The sequence below is a fragment of the Melospiza georgiana genome, chromosome Z (assembly GCF_028018845.1).
Source record: "Melospiza georgiana isolate bMelGeo1 chromosome Z, bMelGeo1.pri, whole genome shotgun sequence".
NCBI classification, from domain to species: domain Eukaryota; kingdom Metazoa; phylum Chordata; class Aves; order Passeriformes; family Passerellidae; genus Melospiza; species Melospiza georgiana.
Genome location: NC_080465.1, coordinates 23,324,194 through 23,351,876, shown reverse-complemented (window position 1 = coordinate 23,351,876; position 27,683 = coordinate 23,324,194). Strand labels below are relative to the sequence as shown.

General features: G+C 37.9%; 2 protein-coding genes across 2 annotated transcripts in view; both read right to left on the bottom strand.

The window, feature by feature from the left end:
* Positions 1-1,125: 1,125 nt before the first annotated feature.
* On the bottom strand, positions 1,126-10,337 carry MINAR2 (membrane integral NOTCH2 associated receptor 2). The gene is made up of 3 exons (XM_058044538.1): positions 10,173-10,337; positions 2,116-2,361; positions 1,126-1,305 (listed from the first exon to the last, which is right to left on the bottom strand). Exons 1-3 carry the CDS (start codon positions 10,335-10,337, stop codon positions 1,126-1,128), a joined length of 591 nt encoding a protein of 196 aa, XP_057900521.1.
* Positions 10,338-16,111: 5,774 nt separating this feature from the next.
* ADAMTS19 (ADAM metallopeptidase with thrombospondin type 1 motif 19) overlaps positions 16,112-27,683 on the bottom strand; it is a 130,176-nt gene continuing 118,604 nt past the window's right edge. Inside the window, exons 22-23 of the mRNA XM_058043872.1 lie at positions 19,817-19,994; positions 16,112-17,257 (exon numbers count right to left, since the gene is read on the bottom strand). Coding sequence (XP_057899855.1) covers positions 17,106-17,257; positions 19,817-19,994 — 330 coding nt within the window. The 3' untranslated portion in view covers positions 16,112-17,105. The remainder of the gene's footprint in view (positions 17,258-19,816; positions 19,995-27,683) is intronic.

Sequence of the window (27,683 nt, the reverse complement as noted above, 5' to 3'; positions counted from 1 at the left end):
TTAGTTCTATTCCTGACTAAACCTCCTACCTTAGTTCTATTCCTGACTAATCCAAAGCATTTTTTGTGGGATAAGAAGCAGACCTGGTATAACCTCAGCTTTCCAGATTATGTGTACCAGTGAGATTCTCTTCCAAAAGGGAAATATCTTAACAGTATTCATAGCTCCTTAATACCAAATACAGGGGTATAAAGGGTTTGCAGCACCCAGAGTATCTTTTCGGAAAGAAAATAATTACTTGAAGCTCTTGTCTCCCTATTCACTCACTTTTTCTTTTGTAATTTTATCTCATGTTTTGATTCCTCTGAATTGTTCTGAGGCATATTAACTTAATGGTCTAAGTGCTCTAAACATTTCATTTTATTCCTTTAATTTACAGATATTCTTTTTCACAGCCTGGTTACACAACTTTAATATTTTAAGGTGTGTTAATTCCAGTTTATACCCTTGTACTCCACAGATTTTATTGAAAATAAATATTGTCTCTCCATGTTTTGGGATGACAGAAATATATTGAAAGAATATGAGCTAGTGATGGAAGAACTTTGTCACAGTTTATGGAATTTTTTGATAGAAACACAGTGATCTATTTTCTGTTTTTCTTCTTTGAAAAAGTGTAAGAAAACATTTAAGTGTTTAGGCTGGCATTTACTATGTGCTCCAACATTGCAGCAATGCATTCAGTGACTAAGTAATGTGTTAATGTTTGTTTTATAATTCTTTGGGATATCTTGAATAATGCTTTATAATGCTTTTCTATATTCTAAAAATATGTATCATAAAAAGACAAGGAGTGTAGTAGGTGTTTATTAGAACAAATAGTCAGCTGGTTCTCTATATGTAACATACCACACATACTGACTTAAATCATTAGACTAAAGAAGGCACAAAAAAAGATTGAATACAGTTTTCTTTTTAAATTATACCTGTAAGGAGACTTTTAGGCATGCAAAGAATATTTGTCTCTTTTCAGGGTCAATTCCCTGTGCTGTACAGGAATATTTTGAAGAAGTGACATTAAATGAATTGTGTTTGTGACCAAAAAAATTGAATTCAAATAAAACCAGAGAAGGAAATCATTTAATAAAAATATTTATTAAAAAAATTCATCATCATTTGGCTAAGTTAAGTAAGTAAAATACTAAGTGTGATTACAGAAATTAGAATGCAAATGGCTAGTATCATGAGCAGAACGATACGGCAATATTTTGAATGTTTTTTTTCTCGCTCCTTCTTTTTTAACAAGGTATCATACCCAGGAGTATAAATATCCCCCATCCAGAACTGTAGATCATTAGGATTTTCCTAGAAGAAAGATCAGAAGATGAAATCATTTCTCTCTTTTACACACAAAGTCATTAGAACATACCCAGAAGTATTTTGGCTATCATCAGACACTGATTAATGAATTTAGGATATCACAACACATATGCAAGACACTTTCACTTGAATGTAGGTTGTGCTACTTTCCAGATGCTGCAAATGTTCCACTGGGGAAAATTAAAACCACACTTTTCATCCAGGAACCAAAAGTAGGACACCAGCCATTGAAATGCATTTAAAAACCCAGAACAAACCATGTTGTCTTCTCAAGAAAAGATGCCATGCTGTGAAACACAGTTCTGACTTTTCAAAAAAATGGAACAGCAAAAAACCCCCAAACCAAACCAAAAACTAAAGTAATCCTAGAAGTGATTTGTGCCAACCCACGGGGAGGCAGGAGCCTGTATGGTGTGGATGAGGCTGAAAAAAAGATGTAATTTGATAACAGAATTTTGCTAAAAACAGTTATAAAGTGACTATATAGTATTTAGGTACCACATTTGTAGCTCTTCCCTATGTAAACAGGGGAGCTGAGTTACACAGCATCGTGGTTTAGGAGTTTCTCTCATCAGATGTCATGTACTGTAAAATTTAAATTCCTGGAATCTCGCCAGATGTGTGGACTTCTTTCCTGATCACACTCCTGTTAGTGTCATGTCTCTTCCAGAAAATACCTCCACATTTACTTCTGTAACCCCACCTAAAGATCAAGAGGGCTGCACAGTGGTTTATGCACGCACCACACAACTCGCACCAATTCACTTGCTCAAACTCAGCACAGCAGCCAATTACCTTTATGTGGCTGGCCAAGTTAGAGTGCAGTGACTGTCTGTCATAGTCTTGCACAGTCCAGGAAGGGGTCTTTTTCTTCTCCTCCCAGTCATCGTCCACATGAATATCACTGTACAGTGGGTTGCTCTTGATTGTGGATTTCAGGGTGATGGGAGTAATGTGTTTCCCCAGTGATTTGTCTATTATTTCTTGACTGACCCTGTTCAAGTCTAAGCCTGGCAGCTCGGTGACAGTTTTCTTTTCTCTCTGTAAGACATAAGTTAGATCAGAACCTGGCTTTCATTTGCATTACCTACAATACAGGCCCCCTTCCAGAATTATCACTTGTAATATAACAGAATCATTTTAAAACTGAGCATGCAACAATTTTTCTCCTTCTGGCAAACTTCTACAACAAGGGAGCCTGACTGCTCACTCTGGACAGATTTCTTCCTTCTGGGGAAAGCAGGTGGGTACAATCTGTACATTAAGTTGTTTTGCAAATGTGAACTGATGTTACAATGCCTGCTGTAAGAAGACCTCTGCTTTAGTGAAACAGTGCTATGGAGAGCTGCAGTAGAACATTATAGTTCCGGTGGAAGCCATGGATGTATGATGCAGGAGCAAAGATGTAAGGACAAAGCAGAATGATCACAGGGCAATGGTGTGTAAGTGAAAACCTCAACTGGAAATGCATCTCTGATAGCAGGGGTGAGACACAGTTACACAGTTCTGTTCACACTCTTGAATGCCAGATCAAGAGTGTCAGGATGTTGGAGAGGGTCTTCATTCAACTGAGGTAATTAAATTTCTGAGCATTCTCCCGATAACAAAAGCTGTTAAATAAGACCTTTTACAACATGTGAGTGTCAAGAGAGGAAGAAGAATAACAGCCCCGGTGGGATAATATTTTTTGAGAAACCACAAGCCTCTTAAAACGGCACTAAGGACCTCTTTAGGGTTCTGTAAAATAGTAGTTATGATACTTTTCAATCTGTAATTGCCTGGAGGAATGCAATCAGACTCTCTATTCCAAGCTATTCAAGATTTGTCCCAACCTTCTGTCCCCAAGACTTTCAATTAACCTGGTACTGATCTGTGGTACCACAGTGCGTCAGCTACCTAAGAGACCTGCTTTTTCCAAAGCCTTTGTCTTACACTAACACCTCTCCCATTTCTTAGGATTTTAGAACCAACACAGAGCATATTCATCCCTCCTCACCAGTACTTTTATCCTTAGGAACTTTATGTTGAGTCAAGGGGAGCCTTGGCCTGACCCAGTGGTCCTGTGTCAGGTATGCTGGGAGGGGGCAATCCCCACCTCTCTCCTGCTCTCAGAAATCACAAAGCACCTGCTGCAAAATGCCCATAAGGTAAAGTGCACATATTAAACAGCCAATGAAGAAGACAGATCCTGAGAGACTTACTTCCATCTAAGGATGACTTTCCCTGAATTTTTCACTTTTTCTGAGATCTCCAAACTTTAAGGCACCCCAGGCTGGATGGACTTCAACTGCAAAAGTGCTGGGGGCATGTTCTGCTTCTCCTTCCACCTTTCTGGTGGGAGCACGGGGCATCTGACCTCCTGCACACTGGCATTGGGAACTGCTTGGGCACCTCATCAAGTCAGTGAAGGTCCCTAAGATGATAGTAAACTGTTGGCTTCTTCTGCTTGAGTAATTTTCTGCCCACTTTGTGGGCTGGTGGATCCATTTTCAGTGAAATTCAGCTCCTGTGTGCCATCACCTGCTGAATGACTGCAGTGTCATGTGTGCATGTATAGATTCCTATACATTAGTCTGAGGCAGGCAGGTGTGGAAGGAAGCATAAGGATTGATTTCCCTCAGAAAGTGAAGGTGGAGAAGAGAAAACAACCGACTTTGTCTAAGAAACTTTAGGAGGAAGCATCATGCTGGCATTCCTATCACTAAATCCTGCAGAAGTGACTAAGCATGTTTCCCATCAATAATTGCCATTAGTAGGCGGGTGGATCCTCAGCGACGTCCCATCCTTCTGTTAGTTCATAATTTCCACATGTTGTTCCTAAGCCTCCACACATCCCCTGATAATATTACTCTCTGCATTGCAGTTACAGCTGGCACTGAAGCCCTCTGGGCTGTACTGGCCAGATTTCAGCTGAGCTGGTGTTTTGAACTGCCTTTTCTTTCTGACTGCATTTTATTTTATTTACTTTATTTCTTATTTAAGATTTGTCATTGACCCTAATGGCTCTTCCCTCAGGCTTGCTAAATAGTTGAACTTGGAGAACATTTTGTTGAAGAACGCGAACTGTCTCACCAGGGGTTGATTGGTCTCCCTAGGCTAAAATGTTGTGAGAAGAATGTGACTTGACAGTAATTTTAAAAGCTGTTTTCCATAAAATTCTCCAAAACTTGGAATAGATGGCACAATGCAAAAATTTGTTTATAAAAACAGTGCTTTGTAGCAACATTTTTCCCCCTACTGTCTGAAGTACCTTTCTTTTCATGGGCATGAGGAGAGTGTGGTGGCTTGGAGCAGATATAGAGAGGGAATTGATTGGGAGGGGCAACCAGGTTTTATCATGAAAGCTGGACCAGAATTTGGGGTAAGATATAGTTGGCAGAAATTTTAGAGAACAGACATTGAAGTGACAAGCTAATTGGGAGAATGTACTTGAGTACAGCAGATGTTTGATTGTAAAATTTCTGTGGTAGATATGTCCTACAGACTAGTTAGGGAAAAGTAAGGACAGAAGCTGGAATCACACACATACCCCAAAACTTTTAAGACTAAGATATCATACAAAGAAATATGAAAAATATTGCATTAAACATATGCATTTCTAGAAGCAGAGAAACATAAGATTAGATAAATATGCTTGCTAGTATTAATTGTTGCAAAAGTTACCTTTTTACATTTTCTTTTAAGATTCAAAACACTTCCCAACCTTTGTCACAGACTCTGACTCATGCAGCAAATGTTCAAAGAAAGAGAAAAGTATAGTAAATTTAGGTATCAATATCCATTACAGAATTCATGCTATATACACTGAATATAGGAAGACAGTGTGAATGAGTTTGGACAGAACAAATCAAAGGCAATTTATGTTACTACTTACTAAATTGAAGGAATGGATAGTGAATACTCAAAGAAGCAGTAGTTATGGAGAACGCTGAAAATTGTAGATGAAATACATTTCTGAAGTACTTATTTAACAAGATGAAAAGCGCTCAACTCTGCAAACACATAACTGTGTTTGATCTACGTATAGCTCATGAGCAAGAACACTGTTATAACTGGTTAATAACTCATTTTCCACGGAGAAGAGTATGTTCCTCTTTGACAGACCCAGAAAGCTGACACATGCAAGTACTAGTACTCTGTGAAAAGCCCAGAGATCTATAGAGGGTTGATGTTAGTTCCATTACTGAGTCAACATGTGCCTACTCCATGTTTTTTTTCTTGCTGATTATTTTATAATTCAAGTTATGCATACCTTACAATACACATAACTGAAATTATAATTTAGTCTTTATTACTAGGAAATATTTTTATTTCATTTTTATCTTGACTTTATCCTTCTGTTCCCACTTCTATTGTTATTAATAGCACTGAACAACCCAAGCACCAAACCATTATTTTCTCAGCCTGTGATATGAGGTATCACCCACAAAACCCAGGACATCAACAGTTAAGGCTAGACCTTGGTTTAAAGCCCATCCACCTGAAAGAAGACAACAAAGAGACAGATAAAAAATCAAGGAAATATACTTCCTGGAACTCAAGCCTTTCTTTCCCTCCAGACAGGACCAGTTTCTCTGTTCCCATGGCCAGCCCCAGTTTCCACTTGATGTTGGCGATGATGCTCAGGGGAAGTGAGAAATGTTGTTGATGGGCTGCTACAACTAGAAGTTTTAACCAAGGCAGTCCTACAGAAACTTACAGCCACCAAATAGCACAGGATTGGTTTCATAACAGCCTTCTCAATCCTAATGACAAGGACTAGAAGAGTGGTCATTATATTTAAGAGTAGTTTGTTTAATAATATAATCCCCTGTTATGCAAAAACTTTGTAAGAGATTGTGGGGGACCCTCCCTGCACTCATAAGGATGTTTTTATGATGTAGAGAAATATTTTGAAGGCAAATAACTTCTAGAGTGTAGCTAAGAATCCCTCTGGTAGGTGTATCAACTGAACAGGTATTGATAGACATTTGGAAAATTAAAAGCTCTTTCATTATGAAGAATATTAGCACTTGAGAGCTTTGTTCAACAAATCACATCTCGTAGGAAATGCAATGGAAAAGCAGTTGGGAAGGTAAGGATTAACTAAAGGGGCATAAGGAGACAAGAAAAACAGTAGGGCAGACAGTCACATCAAGGGCTCCTAAGAAGCCTGAGCAGGTTCAGACGAGGCTGCAATGATCAGAGGGTTGAAACACCTCTCCTATTTGTGCGAGCTGGGGTTGTTCTGCCTGGGGAAGAGAAGGCCACAGAGAGACCATGTAGCACCCTTCTACACCCATCATACAGATGTCTGACAAGAAAGCTGGAGAGAGAATTTTTACAGAAATAGGACAAGGGAAATGGCTTTAAACTGGAAAAGGACCGGTTTAGATTAGCTATAAGGATGACACATTCTTTGTGAGGATGGTGAGACACGAACAGGTTGCGCAGAGAAGTTGTGAATGCCCCATCCCTGACCACGTTCAAAGCCAGCCTGAGTGGGGCTTTGGAGACACCTGCTCAAGGGGAAGACATCTCTCCATATGGCAGTGGAGTTGGTGCCAGATGACCTGTGATGTCCCTTCCAACTCAAACCTTTCTATGATTCTAGATATGAAACTTTTCTCAAGGAAGGAAATAAAGGGGATCTGGATTCCTTGTCAGAGACATTAAGACAGCCTCAGGTACTGCAAAACTGAAAAGCCACCAGACATGGGCTGGAAAGAGAGAGCATTAGATGGTTACAAACACTTCAGCCAAAGTGACAGGAATACTTAGACAAAAGTGAATATTCATATGGACTATCTAAATTGTGCATTATTGAGACTACTGCTTCTAAAGAATTTTTTAGTTTAAAAAGCTGTTTTATCTGTCGTTGGCAATGCAGCTCTGCAGGGCTGTGAGAACATTATATAATAACTTTTGTACAGACCAAAGCTCCTGCAAACCTTGCAGCTGGCTCTTATTGTGGCCAGTTGCAGATGTTTAGGGAAGAATAAGAGAGAGAGTGGAAATATGTAATGCACATTTGAGCCAGGGGACAAAGAAGTGATTCTAACCCGGCACCTAACTTACAGATTTTTAAAAACTCTCTTGTCCTCGTATACTGAGAAACAAGCAAGGACAGGACACAGGCCTTAACTCATATGTAAGGCCAAAAACCATCATGCCAAGAAGTAGCATGCTGCTAAGACTGAATGCTCTCTGTTGTCTTCCAAAAATAGGGGGGAGAAAGGGGAAATATAAACAAGAAAGAGAAGTCAGAGAATTGCAGAAAACTACCAGGTTGACTACAGGGAAGACATGCATGAGAAACAGATATGGAGGATTAATCATCTGGTGTGTGCTGGGCATTAAAACATATTGTGGGGCAGAGAGTCCAGCAGGACTGGAAATTGTCAGGGTGAGCAGAATGCGGTCAGCAGTGATACATTTGCTGGAGAAAGTCTGTGCTTTTTATGCTGCTTTTCACAAGGAAGGGCCAAAATTCCAGGACTGCTTTATGGTTTGTTTTAGTCAAAGTAGATGATGAAAGTACATGCTAAATGGAGAAGCTGTTCAGTTTGCCTGATACCAAAGAGGAAAGTGAGGAGAAAGACCAGCAGTTTTCTGTCATTACATGAAGCTGCTTTTTATAATGGAAAAAAATTTTAAAACCTAAAGGTGGAGAAAACACATAAGCACTTCAGTGCTTTTGAATTTAAGTGATGTCATAATAAACGTTTGGAAGAGACCACAAACATACCACCATGCAGTCACTTTGCATAGGGAGACCTGAGTAGCATTAGTTTCTTTAGAGAATATTAACTTCTAAAGAGGGAATTTAGGCTACTCTCAAGGTTTAATGACTTTAGGAATCTTTAGATCATGCACATATTCTGAAATTAATTCTCTCTCTCCTCCTCCCATCCCCCCTTTTTCCATTTCTGAATTAACTAACCCTTAACCCTATTGTCTTTCTCATCTTAAAGTGAAATATGTTATTCCTGCACCATTAGTTCTCCACTGTGCCATAGTGTTTCTTCTAATGTCTGGAACTCATCAGTACTTTTTCCTTTATTTGATTGTCAGCAAAAGGAGAAAAAGAAGGTGAGCTCGTAAGGGAGAGAGAATGGCACAATGAATTTTATCGGAACAGTTTGGATTCTCTAATGACTACACTAAAAAGTTTAGATTGTATCCTAGGTTTAACACTTATAAAATAATACCGCTTTGCAAACTCCATTTTTGGAGTCATGGTGAGTACAGACATTTCCTTTGTAACAGCCATCCCGGGCTGGGACACAGAGTTCCAGGAAAACCTTCTCGCTGGTGGCAAAAAAGCAGAGCGCAAGTCAAAAAGCACGGGGCTCCCGACACATTTTAATCCTCCCGCAGCTCTGCAGCCCTGGCTCGGTGACAGCGCGTCCTGATTGACAACAATGGGGAGAGGGATCCCTGCTGCTGCGGAGGCTCTGTGTGTGGCTGCCTCCCTCCTGCACAAAAGAGGGGCTTGGACGGGGGGAGGGGGTGAGGCTGGCATTGCACCATCCCCTCGAGTTCGGCATCCCTCAGGCTCCGTCCCTCGGTTCGGGCTGTTTGCGTGGGACACCACGGGCGGCCGCGCGTTCCCCGCCCCAGCTCTCCTTGGGGAGCCGCCAGCAGAGATTATACAACACGAACAGAGCGGCTGGAGGCGGTGGAGTAGGCACAGGGAAGGGTGTCTGGGGCAGGGGAGAAGCTAGGGGGAGTAAGGGGGGAGCATGGAAGTGGATATAATGGGAGGAGGATGGAAGCAGGTATCACGGGGGGAGGACTTTCGCAGTTGGAAGAAGACTGGAATGGACTCTGAGAGGGAGCAAAGGGGGTTTAGAGAGCTGATGGGGAGAAATGTCTGAAAAGGGAGAAGCACAACAAGAAGTAGCTGTGGGAGACTTTCAGCATCACTCTCCTCCCTTCCCCCAGGTTCAAGCTTTTTTGGCTCTTCGTCCTCATTTCCCTGGGGAATCAGATCCCCACACTAAGGATCCTGAGAATGTAGACCCTTCTCCATCACTCCCCTCACCCCCAACCACTTATGTATGTCTCCATCCCTTGACAAGAACCAGACCTTGGAGCTTTTGCTCATGCTAGGGGTGGGGAAAGGCGAGGGGCTCCCTGGGCAGCAGGGAAGGAGCGCTGTGGAGTAGCAAGTGGGGCCCAGAGGGGTGTGAGCTGATGCAGCTGTACTGCTGCTGATCCAGACATGAACTTCTCCTCCGCCAGCTCCAGGGCCTCTGCTAGGCAGTGCACATTTACATTTTTACCAAGAAACTGCTGCTACCACTATATAATAACCTGGATTAATGCAGTCAGCATGTTTCCCACTTTCAACAGTTGTCTTTCAGTATACTGGGAAGGCAAAGTTCAATGAGGGGAAAAAAAATAAGGAAAATAAAAAGGAAGTTATTGTGAGCTATGTAGATACATACATTTGTAGCAAGTATCTTTAATGTCCCTGTAATGTGCCTTTTCATCAAGTTTAAGGGATATAACTTCACTTTTAGTTTTAAATCTGGGGCTTTTCTCACTTCAGAGAGCACATTTCATGCACAACTTTAGTACAATTAAGTTGTATTTGACTTCAGTAGACTTTCTGGAAAATGCAATGAAAATGTTACAAAGAGCAGTAGAAATCCTCATACACTGAAAAATGTCAGTGGACCCCCGCTGAAGAAAGTTACCCTTCTCATGGATCCTTGCTGATGTCCACGGGAAAATACACAGGAATATTAACCATGTGGATTAAGAGATGCAGGAAGCTGAACTACAGCTGAACTGTCACCATCATGTACTGATCGTTAAAACAAGGTAGGAAAATCAGGAACATGTCAGCCTCTTTTAGACCTTACCTGTAAATAGATCCTGTTGTGCCACCGCTGCACTCCAGGTAAAGCTGCTTCTGGGAATTTTGCCCAGTTGGCTGGTAAAAAGGCAGAGTTTTTCACTAAAGATTTAACCTCCAGTTGCAGGAATTTATCAGGATGGTTGTTGTTTGGCAAAACGGAGAGGTCCATGTTTCTGTGCTGTAGACTAGTAATGAAAACAGCCCCAGCTTCTGCTTCCTGGCTGTGCATGCTCTTTCTATTATTAATGACGTGAAGAAGGATACGACAGTTTCCTGAAACTGTATCTGACCCCTGCTTGGTATCAGGCTCACTTATATCATCTACCAATGATAAAAGATTGTTTAGAAGTGGCAGAGAAGACAGGACAAGTTTGTCTAAGTGCCTGGCTTAAGTTTTTGGGTTCAAGGTCTATTTTGATAGATACATATGTGCTCATTCAAACTAACTGAGTACCAGTGAGTAGATGCATAAGACACTTAAATGCATACCAGCACTTCCTCAAGTTATCTGCCAAAAATGTCAAGCCTACAATACTTCAAAGTAACATTTTTTCCCCTGAGAAAATTAGAAGCAGCTTCCCGTCAAAGCAAGTCTTCCTTTTCTGCAGCAGTACCAAGAGGCTCCATTGTGGTGTGTGGGTTGGTACCATTTACCACAACAGCTTTAACATGCACTTTTTTTAGGGTCAAGGATTTCTTTCACAGTAAATTCTTCTTGACCCTGGGAAATATTAGATTGTTTCAAGTAATTGATAACAGAAGTTTTCAGGGAATTGATTCTGCTCCCATTTTTCAAATGCATGGAAAAATTCACTGCAACTGACTTGAATGGTATGGCCTCAGTCCCATCACTTTTATTATTTTATTCTGAGATTTGATATTTTCATCATCATTTTATGAGTCTTAAGTCCTTTTGACTTTCAGCTAATGAAATTCCCCTTCTCATTATGGTCCCTATGTATGACTAGCAAAAGTAGCCTCCTCATTCTTATTTTTAACCTTTTCTTAAAATATGTATGTTTTTCCAGGATATGTTTCATTTGGATGAAATTGCTACAGAGGATAAGGTCATTGCTTGAAATCCAGGAAAACCTTTTTTGAATCAAATTTGTGCTGAGAACTAGGGCATCACAAAAAATTTACCTCTGTACTTAGACCACAGAATCAAAAAAATCTATTTACCACACAAAAAATAGCTGAAATATGGAAACAAAATAAAAATAGGAAAACATTTTTTAAATACTAAAGTAAAAATTGATTGTTGGATATACATGTAAGTAAAACCTGTTATTTACTTTAAAAGCTCATGATGTTTCCTTGCATGTAATTATGGGAGATCTTAAAGCATATCTGTTTAAAATTATTAATATGGCACCTTTCAAGTAGGTGCTGAAATAAGTATCTGTGAGCAGCCACAAAAGAGGTAGTAGTGACTGTGTTTCTGAGTGGATGTGCATGCTTTTGGGGAACCTGGTGGTACCTTTACAACTATGTCTAACCAGTTTAATGAACCCCTGAAACACTAATTCAGGTTTCCAGTGTACCCTAGGTATTACCATGAAGCTGCTGTTTTGGACTTACCATGGCACATAGTTCTCACTTTTTCCCTGTGCAGTAATAACAAAGAGAGTAATAATTTGTGTTCTAAAATACATGGGTATATGCAACCATGACTTTTAAAACATAGACTTTCCAGCATCTCTAGAAACACAGGGCTTGTCTGTGCTACTGTTGCGTAAGATGTGTGCGCCTGTGTGAGTTTACATAGCAACAGTAATCCATTTGACATAAGAACATAAAGGTATGTTATTAAGTCAGACCTCTCCAATCCCAGGATTTATAATTTTTTTTGAAAAGGACAAGAACAAGATGCTGTTTAGGGAGTCAGTGTACACCCTTCTACTTTCTGCAGTTCATTCTTTTACTCCCTCAGAAGTCACACTTTTTATTTTTTTTGTGCTGAAGTACCTCTTTTCCAGGCTATTTATTATCTATTTATAAATTGTCAATAAAACTGCCTGTTTTTCAATTCTTCTGAGAGGACCTCCACCAGAAGCAAGATTCAGAACATCATGACCATTTGCCTTTACTGCTTACTTTTATGTCTTTTAAATTAATTTCCATATTAGCCATATCAAGGATGCCCTTCTTGTAATACTGCAGAGTTTTAAGAAGAGCTCCCCAGACAGCTTATCCATCACCTTCAGGATTGTTTAAACTATAGTTATTTCAGTCTCTTTCTTTTCAATCTGGATTATCAACATTTTAAATCTCATCTTGTAAGCCACCTAGTCTATCTCCTTGCTGATTTATTTTCAGTGTGTTGCATTGTAATTCCACTACATTGTTCATTAGAATACAGCAACCATAAATTAATACAATGCTCATGTTCTGGTTACACCAGTTCCAAAAATGGGAAAAATTATATCTTTCTTTCTGAAAACATCCGTCAGTTACTGGTGCTTTTTTCCCCACTATTCTCATAGCAGTAGTAACTCTCACAGGGCTAGTAACTTCACTTCTGTGACTGTCAGTTGCAAATTCAGTGTCTCATAGGAATGGTTCAGGTTATTTTTATAGCTATAATACTTGACATATACCTATATCAAAATTTTTCAGTTAATGTCTTGACCAATCACTCAGTTTTTTGTTTCTTTACAACTGAGGCAGGAGTTAACCAGAAGAGCTTTATGGCACCTGCCTAGACAGAGAACTCAGTTTTTACTCTTCCACATGCCACTGATGAAAATGTCAAAATCCCTAACTCCTTAAGGAACCATACTGCTGACTTCTCTCCATCCTGAAAGATGATAATTTTGCTTCCAATCCTTTAATCACCTTTCAATCCATAAAGATTGCTCCTGTAGTCCTGTGTGAATGCAGTTTCTTGAATATCCTGTAATGCTGAACAGAGATTTTTGTGTCCAGCAGTTCCTTTTTGTTCCATTCACAACTGGAGCCATGCTGACTTTCACCCAAGAGCACACGCTTATCCAGGTGCTCAGGGTTCTTATTATTTTCATTGGCTATTATGGCAATCTGTAGCTCAAGGGGTTGCCTTTTCCACAGGCAGGAATTACACATCAGTCTGCCAGCCTGGCAGACTGACTCTTTGCAATGACAGCTTGGGCACTATGGCACGTGGCTCTGACACCAATTTCCTAGTTGTGTTCTTCCAATAATCTCAGGTGACTGCAACCCTAGATACTGTTTGCATTGAACATATTTATTTAGTCTTACTTTCCTGTACATTTCCTTCACCTCGATCCAATTTCTCTGACATCTTTGCTATAAGGAACCTTGCAACTTTTCATCTGGAAAAGTCAACACAAGTAATTCACTGAACTTCTCTTTCGCCACTTTATCACTCCTGAGTGTCCCTTTCACAGCTGTGTTATCAGATGGTCCCACCGTCTCCTTTTTCAGCTTCCTGCTTTGGATGTATTTCAAGTTCCCTTTCTATTGGTTTGCACATCTTTTTTACAAATATCTTTAAATTCTTTCTGAGTGCTTTTAATTTTCTTTTTATAATTGATCTGTTAGGTTTTAGGGCCTCTCTTGGTATCATGACGCAGGCAAGCTTTCTATTTTTAGTGTATTTTTTGAATATGCAAATGGCTGGTTTTCTGTCACTAAAGAACATAATGAAAACTGAATGGAAAAAACCTGAAACAACCCCAAATGTAACCCACTTCCTCCAGAACAAAGCAGCAATTTCCTTCAGAATAAATGACAATGCTATTAAAATTTCTTTAGGAGAGTTATGAGAAGTGGTAGCTGTTGTAACTTTCGGTTACTACTCTGGCTGACCAGTGGGAGCAGGAAGTAAACCTGCTGTGCACCAGACTAGCACAATCCCTACGTACCACTTAAGTCCCACTTAATCCGACAAAGTAGGGTTTAAGTGGTATTTAATTAGCAGAGAGGCCTGCTGTAGCTCTTAGGAGCCAAGAGTGAATTTCACCTTTACATGCCAGCTGAACTTGATTGATTTGACACTCATTTGTTGAAATGTTACATATTCATCAGGCTGGAAAGAAAACATATTAGTGCAGAGGGACTGTCCTTGAAGAAGAAAGAACAAATCCAAAATAAAACAGAAAAGAGTAAACTCTGGACTGTTTATGCCTGCATAAGTCGATAAGGCTATGGCTTGCCTGAACACAGCTGGAAAGGGCTGCCTGCTGCCACCCAGGTCTATGGAAAACTGGCACATGCCTGCCCTCCCCATGGCATGCTGTGGCTCAAGTCATAGCCTGGGCACATTTTCAGAATGTTCTTATAATTTCCTGTCCAAAAGAGTATTTCAGTCTGTACTGCTCCTCTGAATGTTGATAGGATCTAAAGCAATAAAATGAACTTTCAGTAAAATGAACTTGCTTTCAAATTCAGAGGTATATTTGCTATTTAGACACAAAACTGTTTCAAAATGATTCACACACATTTAACTAGTATTTTTGTACTACAGTTGCTAAAGGAATCAGAACCAGACTTATCAGCACTATAATATCCTGATTTCACTATAACATCCTGATCAAAATATAACATCTAATAATATCTGATCTTGATTTCACTCATTACATTTTTTAAAAAAAGTAATTTTCAACCACAACTTTCCATCCCTGCCTCTCAATGAAAAGTACTTCCTTTTTATGATCTTCTTATAGAGGTGATGGGAGGATGATTTCAGCAGAAGTCACTGATTTGTTTTTGACAGATAGAGCCAGAGTCAAAACACACTTCTTAAATTTTGTGATTAAGATGACACCCTTGTTAATGAAATATTCAAAATCAGCAGAGGATAAACATTTAGAATTGTGAAGATGATACCACTGGCTGATAAAAATTTTCCTCTGGCTCCTAGTCTGGAGGCATCTTTTCTTTTGCTTGATTTTCAATTGTGATTCAAGTGAGTGCAGGAGTATTACCAAGATCTGTTGCTAAGTATGAGGAAAACTTAAAATAAAATTTGCTTCTTTTGCCTGCCAACTACAATAATTCTATTAGACTTTCAAATGTGCTTCTGTGACTTCAAGGAATTATGCCCCAAAGCAACTGAATTTTCTATGCATTGAAACTTTTTTGTTACACAAAATATAACATTCCATGATGTTAACATTATTTTTTTTCTTTTTTTTACTTTTCAAAACCAGAAGGTATTTTATTTAAAATCATACACTAGCACCTCATTAGAGTTGGAGTTTTCAAGTGCAGAGCAGTAAGATGCCAAACTAAAGATTTTGATAGTACAGCTATTTGAAACACAGATGTTGATTTCAATGGTAGCTAAGACTGCGTCTAAGTATTCTTCCTGGACAGAATCACAGTCCTACTGGAGGCATCAGTTTATTGTCTGTGGGTATCTGTGGTTATCCATCTGTGGAAACTGTGTATCACATCTACACACTAGACTCTTTGCAGAGAAGGAAAAGCAACATTCACTTAAATAAAGCTGCATTTACTTTTTGCTTTGAGTAGAAAATATACCTTTTTGGCTTATTTCTCCGTCTGTCTTGCCTTCAGGACTTGCTCTTCCACATATTTTAAGAACAGACATAAACACTTCCATCACAAAATGAGGGCAGAAGACCCACTGCTGTTCACTTGACAAGTTCAGCAGTTGCAGGACACGCCTGAGATAAATACCTGCATCTCCACAGAATGTTACCCTCTTATTCTCAGCTTTCCATGGATACATATCGAGGCTCAAGGAGTGCCATGTCTGTCTGCAGCTGCAGAGTGGTGCCTAAGCCAAGAGGCAGAAGGCACTCGTACTGTAGCTGTACCTGCTGCGATGCGGGGCTAGATGGATTAATCTACCAGACCCAGACACACAAAAAAAGAAAAATTCAAATAGCAAAAGGAGCTTTACTTTTTATTGAAAATGTAAAAATCATGTGAATCATGTACAGTATTTTCTCATAAGGAAAATCTTAGCTGTTTCATAATGTTTCACAAAACTGTAAAACATTTAATTTTTATAAAGACTGTTTCATTAGTCAAAGGTAAAACTAAAGTAGTATTACAAAGCTATTTTCTAAATTATCAACAGAGAACTGAGAATGTTTAACAGATTACTCCATACAAGTGGCAGGAGAAAGGACTCTTCCATTTGTAAATCTGCAAAAGGACACACAAAGGTATAGAGGGACATGGGTTTTTTGTTTCAAAACTTTAAAAAATTAAGTGACATGTTAAAACACTACAGACGTGGATTCATAGGATGGTACAAGTTCTAGGACTGCATTTCTCTACACTACCTCAAACAGTGCAACAGTGATTCAGTGTAAATCTCTACAGTGTTTCATTGATTTAATACTTGTGTTCAAGTATGTGTCCATGAGAATGATCAAAATCTCTACTTAGCTATTTTAATTTTCTTGTTTATAATATAAGTTACAGTAGAATATCCCCTTCAGTATGTTTCTAAATCAAATGAACTAATTTCACAATACATTCTGTAATAACCTGTTTAATAATGTTAGCTTGTTCACTTTGACATCTGTTGCAAAAACACAAGCTCATTCTGACTCCAAATGCCAAAAATATAATAAAATTTAAAAGAACTTTATTTCCATATACAGCAAAACTATTCAGCTAAATTAAAATAAATTCAAGATAGCATGACTTTTTTTTTGCAACAGATGATCTTACTGAAAATAAACATTTAAAATACTAGTTACTATTTTTTAAAAATTCTGATAAATGTATCCAAAAGTGTTCATATAAAAATTAATTATGAAAATGTCAGAAGATAAAACATGTTGGCTGTTTAACCAAACCATTAAGGATGACTGGCAGGCAAAAATAAATTAATTTGATTAAATTATATGCCATCTGATAATATTTGGTCTGAAAAAGCCTGTGTGGGTGTGTGTGTGTGTGTTTATAAATAATAAGATTGCAAAGAGCTGAGAGCCAGCCAGCCTGACAGAGGTCAGCTCTTTTGTTGCATTTTTTGCGCATAAAAGTCCCTGCACGTCTCACAGCATCGCTGATACCACCTCATGTCTTGACAGAGGTTCTTCTCTCTTATCACTCTGCAGTACACAGGCCACTGGTCTCCTAGGCATTTGAATGTCAAAGCAGCTGAAAAAAAAAGTGTAACAACAACAGCAAAATCAAATATACATTACTGTTGCCTTTACTAGTGAAGAATCACATACCAAAAGAGACAAGGACATAAGAAGCATGTCTGGGGAAGAGAAAGGGTTATAGATGTAGATATTTAACAAAAGAAGGAATTCCCCTTGTCCTCCTATTGCCAATATATTCAACATCAAAAAATTTTAAGGCCAGCTTTATTTACACATCGGATTAAGTTGCATCGAACTTAATTAGTTTAATGTCATGCAACTACTTTCTCATGACTAAGTGGAGCTCATCTTTCTGCCTTGCTTCACTTATGAAAGCCTCCTTACACAGCTTATCACAGAAGGACTGTGTTACTGAAGTTGGAACTCTTCACATTTAGTTACATATATCAAGTACTTGCACATGTAGTACGTAGTACATACATGGAATTAAAATGGGAACCCAGTGAAAAACAGGGCTCAAGAACAAGATATTATCCAAAACACATCACAAACACTGAATAAAGAACTCAATCTCAGATTTGAGTTAATCTCCTCTGCTAAAAGAAGATAAATTTGTAAAAGCTCTGGGGGCACAATCCCCATCAGCTTTCACTAGTCCTACCGCCCAATTCTTTACTCATGATATGAATGGAACTGGAGGCCAAAATTATCAGTATATTGAAGAGAAGCATTGCATTATGTATTTCAGAGATGTTAAGATTTCTACTGGATTGGATTCTGACTCCATGCTGCATGACACTGACTTGTAGATTACTAGTATCAGTGCTAAATAATCCATGCCATGAGGACAGTGTGGCCAGCAGGAGCAGGGAGGTCGTTCTGCCCCTGTACTCAGCACTGGTGAGGCCACACCTTGAGTGCTGTGTCCAGCTCTGGGCCCTCAGTTTGGGAAGGACCTTGAGACACTTGAGCATGTCCAGAGGAGGCAACAAGGCTGGTGAGGGGCTGGGAACACAAGGCCTGAGAGGAATGGCTGAGGGGGCTGGGGCTGTTCAGCCTGGAGAAAAGGAGACTCAGGGGTGACCTCACCACTCTCTACAACTCCCTGAAAGGTGCCTGTGGTCAGGTGGGGGTCGGTCTCTTTCTCCAGACAGCAGCTGACAGAACAAGAGAACACAGTCTCAAACTGCACCCAGGGAAATATAGGTTGGGTATTAGGAAGAAATTTTGTACAGAAAGAGTGATAAATTACTGGAATGGCCTGCCTGGGGAGGTGGTAGAATGACCATGCCTGGATGTGTTCAAAAAAAGACTGAATATGGCACTTGGTGCCATGGTTTAGTTATGGTGTTTAGGGCATGGGTTGGACTTGATCATCTTGAAGGTCTCTTCCAACCTAGTTTTTCTGTGATTTCGTGTGACAACATAGCCCTTTTTCTTTTTCACTTCACATTAAGTCAAATTTTAATTGACACTGTATTTTTTGTGTGACTCCGATTCACTTGACTCTGTGACACAAAGTTGCTTACATAACTTCATCAGAGGAAAATCATCAATGATGGGGAGATAGCATCTAAATTCTGAGAGACCAGCTGAACAAAGAAAGATAAAGTACAAAGGGGAAGAACATTCAAACAGTGAAATAGCAAGGAGAGGACCATAAGCAACAGAACATTGCAACAATGACTACTGTGCAGTAATGTTCGAAGGTTAAAAACCTCAAAGAGAAATACACTTCACTGTCTTAAAAGAAGTATTGCGCACAGTCTGAAATGCCAGTCTTGTTTTCCATGCAGGAGAAATCTACTGGACAGGAGGCTTTATCTTAATAAGGGCTCTGGAAAATCAGCTGGAGAGGGTGTGCTGTCTTAAAGCAAGCTTTTGAATATTCCCATCATGTTCAAGATGCAGACGAATGATTAGGGGAACTAATGGTAATCATCATCAATGATGCACTAGGAAACAAAAACTACCAGAATTAACAGTTCTGTAGTTACATAATAACATAATTTCCTTAAGAACAGAAGAGACCTAAGTTCTGCCAGGTACAGCAAATCTCTTCATTCCAAGTAATTTTCCTTCATACATCCTAATACATTGGGCATAGATGTAGATTTGAACTAAAGACAGAGAGAACTAAAGAAAGAGCTGTTTGTATTTAAGGGGCAAATAAGGGCCTCCTTGATCTCACAAATACCAAGAGATCATAGTTTGCAACATTTTTTAACAGAAAATAAGGTATTTTCTTACTTTAGAAAGATTTGATAAAATTGGGTAAATATATAAATAATATATATATTGAATATATACATATATATATGTATAAAAGCATATATGTTTAGAGTGTCTCTAATATAAATATATTTTCATAGGGGACATTTTGTTCCCTTAATATCAGTCTCATAATAAGGTCCTTCCATGGATAACAAAACCCTTCACCATTCTTAGTTACAGTCTCTGATGTACACACTCAAAACCTGAAGGAAGATCAGTCTCTGTGTAGAATTTAAATCTCCTGAATACCTCCTGACTTCTGTTTCTAAACTGGGATCATCGTTAACTGTATGGAGAGAAAGATCTGAAAAGAGATTTGTCATCTTTGACTGCTTACCTAACCTGGGTGATGTTATTGTATTAACATTAATTTTCTCATTGCAGGGATGGAGATGACAGGGTCTGTAGGCTGCAGGCTTTTCTGAAGAAAAGCATTCATTGCCATGCCTTCCCGTGATCTTGTGCATGCACTGGATGACTCGAGACTGCATTCCTTTGCCACAGGTGACAGAGCACTGGAACACACAGGAGACACATTCATTGGAAAGGCATTTTAGCCAGAAATCATGAAATGAAGTGCCAGTCCACGTGAAGTGAGTGGCTGCGTCTTCGGATGTCAGCATTCCAAGATTTCTGAATTGTATTCCATTAGCTAAATGAAAACTAATTTTAAAAGCACATGTTAATTAACGGTATTAATTGAAGGACTCACTTCAGCATCCTATTGCTGTCCAAGTTTATTTTGTAGAGCCTGTGATGAAACTCAAATACAGCAATGTGCCTGGAGGAAGCAAATATTACTCTCTTGTATCTACATACAAATTTACTCTTATTAGAGGTTAAAGTGATGGTAAAACCATTCACAGAGAGAAGAATTTTTAATAAAGCTAGTTAATTAACCACAGCATAAGTGTTCTTTCTGCTGAGCATAGTTTATGCCTCCTGTCTTTGTATCACATCTTCATGTTTTCACGTGTCTCACAAATAGAACACATAGAGTGAGACATGATGCCTGGCCTTTAATTAATTTTGACATCTTGTTGCCACAGAGAATGAGGTAAGAAAATAAAACAACCAAGCTCTTTAACAATGGTAAAATTTTAATTCTATCACAGTAACATAATATATTAGATAAAAATATATTAGAGTAAAAATTTGGACAGGGCTGCACAGATGCTTACAAAACCTATTCCAAACAAACAAAAAAAAACTAAACCAAAATATGCTTTTGCCTTTTCTGACTTTTTGTGAACAAAATTTCATATGACATGAATTACTTTTCTGTCCATTTGACTCACATGCTTTTGCTTTAACTATAAATCTATTAAAAATTACATATTGGAATTTTATCCTAGCCTTTAATGGTTTCTCTAATTGTAACTGAAGTACCCAGAAATTTCAAGTTTTACAGAAATTTTCTGTATAGAACATCTTCAAATACTAATCAGTTTCTTGTAATGAATAATGTAAGAGCTCATGCTACAATCCTGAAAATGTTTTTCTAAATAATTTTAATTACATAAATATTCAAAATATATTTCCTTGAGAGGCTTCAAAAAGCAGCTGAAAAAAAAATTGAAATAAGAAAGAAGAAGGTGCTATAATGAAAAATATTTCCCAGCCATCCTGTCTAAAGATGGAGAAGTGTAGTTTTTTTCAAAGGATGAATAAACTTTGACTATATGAAACACTGAACAAGTTTTTACTTGTTGGTTTGGATATCTATATGTGTTTAAGTGACAATTTAAACACTTATCCAGAAGGAGGATTTACATGTGCTTAATGGAAAATAGATATGTACATCAAGAGAAGGGAGAAGCCCGTCTTTTGGACTCATAAGACTCCAACAGAGGTACGAAAGACTAGGATATACACTAGGATGTTTTCACAAGGGACTGAACTTGTAACCACATGAAATCAAACAGTGGCATTTTATAGAGGCAGCAAATGGACTTGATTTTGCTCCTGTTCTCAGTGAGCCAATACAGAACTGTATCTTGCTGAGTTAAACAGTTACAGCCTCCATGAATCAAGGCATGTAAAGACATTAAATTATGAATACACAGTTGTCCATTCAGTATCAACCACAGTTTAACACATGAACAAATACATGGTTTACAGAAGGGAAATCAGTTAGTACTGATTTATTTTCAAAGTATGCTAGCAAACCTAGTATACTGCTGTAAAATTGCATGAGAAAAGTCTCCCAACAGAACTTGAATTCTTCAAGAACAGAACTCCCCTTCTTGAATTCTTTGCCTTTTCTCTGTGCAGCTAAAAATAATTTGAGTTCCTATAACAGCCAACATTAAGCACATGGTCAACATGTAAAACCACATATACACACTGGCACAAATTTTATCCCCAATAGCAGATGGAACATAGATTTTAATTTTGCCCAAATTCTGACCACTCCTTAAATTCCTCTCATCATAGTTCCAGAGATATTTATTTTTGGAATACTTTAATCAAATTAAAATTGAGACAATGGAAAAGCAAAATTTAAAAAGGTGTAAAGAAAGACAAAACTAGGACTACAACACAAAGAGAAAACAAATGTGAGAGTAAAAGAAAAATGAAGGTGATATAATGAAGCCAATATGTTGAAGATCTCTAATAAGGAAAGATAATCTTTAAATGTTATCAGGGTGATCTTAATTTAGAGTAATATTACACACAGCATTACATTTTTTTCCTTCAAAGATTAGTATGTTTATCAACCAAAGTTAGAGTATGTGCGAATGTGTGTCAGCTGCAGAGGAGGAGGATATGGGCTGGTTGACCTGGTACATAAGATCACCAAAAATAATTTCTCTGCCCTTAGGTCATCCTAGAGTGAGTAGATGCAATCCAGCCACCTGGAATACCAGAGGGGATAATGGGATTTAAAAAACACTGCTCTTTTGCTAACAAAATGGGTTCCAATGGTTTATCTGTTAATTGGCAATGCCAAACAATTCATGTGGGCAGGTGACTTTGTAAAGAGTGCTCTGGCAGCAGCAGATCTTCTCTACATCAAATGAGCTCTGGCTTGAAAGTTTGTTGTGACTGCAACTGACACAACAAGCAACAAACAGACAAATCTCTCAGCTAATCAGTGTTTAAGTCTGAATTTCTATGCATAATCTGGCAAGATTTTGGCATTAAAATCTCAACTGGTGAATTAATATCCTTTAAATAACTGAGCCTGCACTGGCCTTGGTGAGATGTAGTTTTCCATCCCGAGATGCAGAGATCTTGCAAACAGTTAGTCTTGCTTGACCTACTTATTAAAATCACAATTTTAGAAACTGACATCAAAGGATGATTAAATGAAATGTTTGAGTTCATATAAGAAACGTGGCAAAGCAAGAAGTAGAGAAATTTGTGATCTATGCTCTTTTATTTTCACAGAAATGTACTAAATTTTAACAGTGCATTTATTTTTATTTTTTTAAAAATGAGAACTTATTAAGTCATGTAAGAAGACTTAATAAGACTTAGTGGAATATTGAGAAAAAGCAGGGCTACCCCAGCAATTTGCAATCCAAAACTTTTAAATCCAACCTAGTCAACATGCAAGTAAAGCAAGATATTTCCAAACACCCCGGGTTTTAAAATCAGTGAGGGATCTGATAAGCATGCTGCGCTCTTCTATGTTCACATGGCAGTAGCAGGAGCAGCGGTGGTGTCTGACTTGGAAATTACGAATTCTATTGACTGGAAGCCAGAAAAAAAGTCTATTTACCATAAAAGCTCATATTAGCTATTAGCTATATTAGCTTATATTTAAAATAGTATGAAATAGGGAAAGCATCAGGCATTTTGCAGTGCACTTGCTAGCCACACAGACAAACCGTGAAGTTTCTGTGTTCATGATGTCCATGTCTTAACTGTGAGTTTGTCTTACAAACACATCAACCAACTGCTGCTTTAACTGAGAGCAGACACTGAATATTAGAGAATAAAAGTAACTTGTATTTTTCTTCTTTATCCTTAAAAGATACAGACTTGTTCTGACTTCACTAGGAGACAACTTCTGCAGATCAGTTAGATGCCCCTTCAGAGCAACATCTCTGACCCTCATTTTGACACTCATTTTACTGTATATACATGTGTACATTCAAGCTGAAGCAGACTCTTCCAAAACTGCCTCCCAAACTTGCTTCACCTTTGGATTTCTCCCACTGCAAATATTCAATCTGAGGTAAATACCTTTCACTGCATAAGCAGCTGTCACATTTTAGGTAGTGCTTATGGTGCGTAGTTGAAGCTGTATAGGTTCTGTATATTTCTGGACTTTAAAGGTTTAAAACTCTAACAAAGTTTTTAATTTCAAAGAAATAAAAAATATTTTCACTTTTACACATTAATCAGTGATTGTAATATAAAATAAATTTAACTGTCAAAACTGTTTGTATTTTTTGTATGTTTGTGTGTGTATATATATATTTATATATATGATTTGCAGAAAATGCCCAACCAATATATAGCATTTTCATTAATTCAGCAGGTTCGGGTTAATTTAAACCCACAGCTTCTATTATTAGTGAATGAATAATACATTTCTATAGTTCTTCCCACCCACTCTATCTCCCCACATGTCAGTCTGGCACATGCAATACTTTATTTTTGTGGAGGTTAATTGCATTTTACTCCTCACTATTCACATGACCTACAATTTGAGGCCATGCAGCTGATTAGCAAAAAATTCCTGTAGGAGAACCGTATTTGTAGGTTTAGACTAAATGTTCTAGTACACAGCCAGAGGAGTTTTTTTTATGTGGCTGTTAATCTGTGCATCTTGGACACAGTCCTAAAGGTACTGTAAAACCATTCAAGCAGCAAGACATGTAAAACATTCTTGTTAAAGATTACAAAAAAATCCTGAGTAAAGATAGGTAACAGCTATTTTTCTAAAATTCTTTTTTTCTTTAAAAAAAATCTTACCACCCTGTTTGAATTTGGTCCAACTGTTGAACTTCTTTTAGATATAATTTCAAGGACAGAAATCTAGGTGTTAAATATAACAATTCTTACACTTGGCATGCACACCCGCTACCCAAGATTCCTTCTTTCTGTTCCCTGCCAAAGATATATATTCTGGAGAGAATACATATTCCCAAGGCCAACAGCTGAGGAAGTTGCTGTAATGTGTTAGCTGCTTCCAGCTGGCCTTCATGAGAAGTAGGAATTCCTAAATTAAGGGAAAAATTGTCACTGGCAGACAGTAACGGTCAAACTGTGTCTTTCTGCCAAGACAACAGGCAATCACTGAAGAGTCTGATACAATCCACAATGAAAAAGCCAATCTGTGACAGTATTAAGAGAATTGACTTGGACAATTTATTTTTGAGAATAGGTGGACTGTTCAATAAAAGGTTTTACAAGTCTAAGTAGCATTCAAAGCAGGCTGACGTGCCTCTAAGGAAACTCAGTGATGAGTTTTACTGGAAATTATTAGCAGAGCATTCCTAATCATTTATGTATAGGTTCATCAGTTCCAGCTTTAAGCAGTTTCAACCTTTTCATGAAGTGAGTGTGAAACAAGAATAGCAAGCAATCAGACTTTAGCAGCAGGATTCATATTTGCTAAGACGCTTGCAAAATCTTCTGCTTTGTCTTTTATGAAGCCTGCATTTAAAGGCAGGTAGTAGATAATGTGGTGCATTTTTTTTTTCAGCAAAGGCTTCATACTAAATTTGGCAATATTCCTAAAGATTACCTAAATCAAGCAAATAATCTGAAGTTTATTTAAACCTTTTTTTTTTTTTTTTTTTTTTGTTACAAAGGCATTTCTGAATAGTGTAGCAAAAAGAGGGATTGACGGATACAAGCATAAGATGGAGTCTGAGTTCTCACATGCATCATTTCCAGGAAAGTCGTTCTGCCTCTCATTTCTGACACACCCAACATCTCAGTATGCCAAATTTAAAATTCAGAACTTGTGCTAAGTTTAGCTAAAATGTATCTGCTGTTGGTCTCTTCTAAGTTTAGCAAGTTTGAGTCGTGCCTATTTATTTTATAGCCTTCTTTTTCTCCTTCTTCTGCCCCCTGCCCCTCCATTTTTTTCTTTATAGCTCTTCTTTCTAGGGTAAGAAGATATAAGATTCAAAAACAGATAAGATTTTAAATTAAGACAGACAGAACTCCAGTGCCCTTGATAAACCTAGAGATAGGGTTCCCATGGAGGAAATCCTCATCACCTCATCTCAAGAATTTGAACCTTTCTTTTCTCTTTTTTTTTTTTCTTTTTTTTTTTTTTTTTTTTCCCTGAATCCTTTTTAAGGCCCCATGCAGAACAATCTGGTTGTTTGGCAGAGGAGGCAAAACTGCCTTTGGTATCAAGACAAGAAGCAACAGAAAGTTCAGGAGCTGATTACAAAAAGAAATTTATTTTTTCTAGGTCAGTATATATGTATCTTTTCTTCATTGCCTAACTACTCTGAATCAATAGTGGGGTTGGATAGGCTTAAATCTGAATGGGGTCTCCAGACTCAGCTTGGAAGTGGAAAATTCTTTGTCTCCATGTGAAACCCAGGTTCCATTGCCCAATGTCTTTCTTGGGTGAATTAATGAAACACAATCATCCATTTAACAGTTTAAAAACTGGGATTATTCCAATGACACAAATTTGTTCTATTAGAGACAACCTGGAGTCAAAATCCATAAAAAACCTGAGACTCAATTACCACCTATCATTTCTCCCTGGTATCAGAGAAGGTATCAGCATTTTTCTCTCATCATTAATATATCAATCTCTCATCATTATTATATCAAAGCATGGACAAATCCTGTAATACTGTAACAGATCTAGAAAGCCAAGTTCCTCTATGTGCTCCAGATGTACGTACTCACCATTTTAAATTTTGTAGTTATACTTTCTATAAATCTATATATAATAAAAACATATACAAGTTTAAAGGCAATTTACGTATACCTGAAATAGTTATTTATTCTTATTTAGGACTTTAGACACACTGCTAAATAGTATTTCACATCATAATACTGGTAGATTTTACAAATTTCAGCCTTGTTTGTGCACCTCAGCCTGGGCACTGCTGCAGGGATCTTCTGTTAGCAAGGAGGCAGAAATAAATTTTAGCTGTGGATTTGTGGTTGTCCCAGATGCCTGCCTGTGCTGACTCACACATGGATATATTACTGCCACTAGTGCTTAGCAATGAGCAAGACATTATTACATTTCAAACTTTGATATCTGAGATATCATTGCCTGGTATTTTGGCAGAAGATGACCGTCCATTCATTAGACTATCACACATCCAAACAAGAATCTGGAAACAGTTAGATTTCATTACATAATTATCTTTATCTTTCTGATTAAATTAGTTGAGTATGCTATTCTGGAATGATGAAAACAAATTCTTTAAATTAACTTAAAATATTAGCCTTTGACTATATAATTATATTACCATACATGACAATGCTAGCTTGATGCTCAGTTGAAAACCTTGCATCGAAAAGCATTAGAACAGCACAAAGAAGTAATTAAAGGATTACAGTATTTCTAATGAAAAGACATGTCACAAAACCCACTAAGGACACAAAGGAAATTTCAAATCAGGGAAAATGAAACCTACAAGAAAATCCTTTCTTTTAAAAATTTCTATTTTATCAATTTACTTTTCAGAAATCAAAGAAACATATGTCAAAAAGCTCTTCTGTTCGACATAGAATTAAGCACTGTCCTTTAAATATCATCACACTACGTACCACTTTAAAGTTTTTCCAGTAGGTTGAATAAATGAAAGAGTTCTTTTCTGATAATGATTTTACTTCCAATCACTCTATCTACCATATTTTAAATAATGAAGATCTGAAATAGCAGATCTATGGCTATGAAAGGTATTAAAAAACCAAAACATAAAAAAAACCTATGAGATTACAAGGAAACGGAACTCCTAGGACTCTTATTTAACTGAAACACAAGAACAAAATCATAGAATCAGTTAAACTGGAAAAGGTCTTTAAGATCATTGAGGCAAACCATTAACTCAGCACTGGCAAGTTCACTACTAAACCATGTCCCTGAGTAATGCAACTACATGGCAACTCCACAATTTGCCTGGGCAGTCTGTTCTGATGCTTGATAACCCTTTTGCTGAGGAACTTTTCCCTAATATCCAATAAGCCTCTGCTGGCTCATCTTGAGGCCATTTCTTCTCATTCCCTCACTTGTTACCTGGGAGAGGTGACCAAATTCA

Excerpts from the sequence above, each read along its gene's own strand:
- MINAR2 (XM_058044538.1), bottom strand. The coding sequence starts at position 10,337 with ATGGACCTCTCCGTTTTGCCAAACAACAACCATCCTGATAAATTCCTG. Across the intron at positions 2,362-10,172 it reads ACAACAGGATCTATTTACAG|AGAGAAAAGAAAACTGTCAC; the intron begins GTAAGGTCTAAA and ends TATGTCTTACAG. Across the intron at positions 1,306-2,115 it reads ACTTGGCCAGCCACATAAAG|GAAAATCCTAATGATCTACA; the intron begins GTAATTGGCTGC and ends TCTTTCTTCTAG.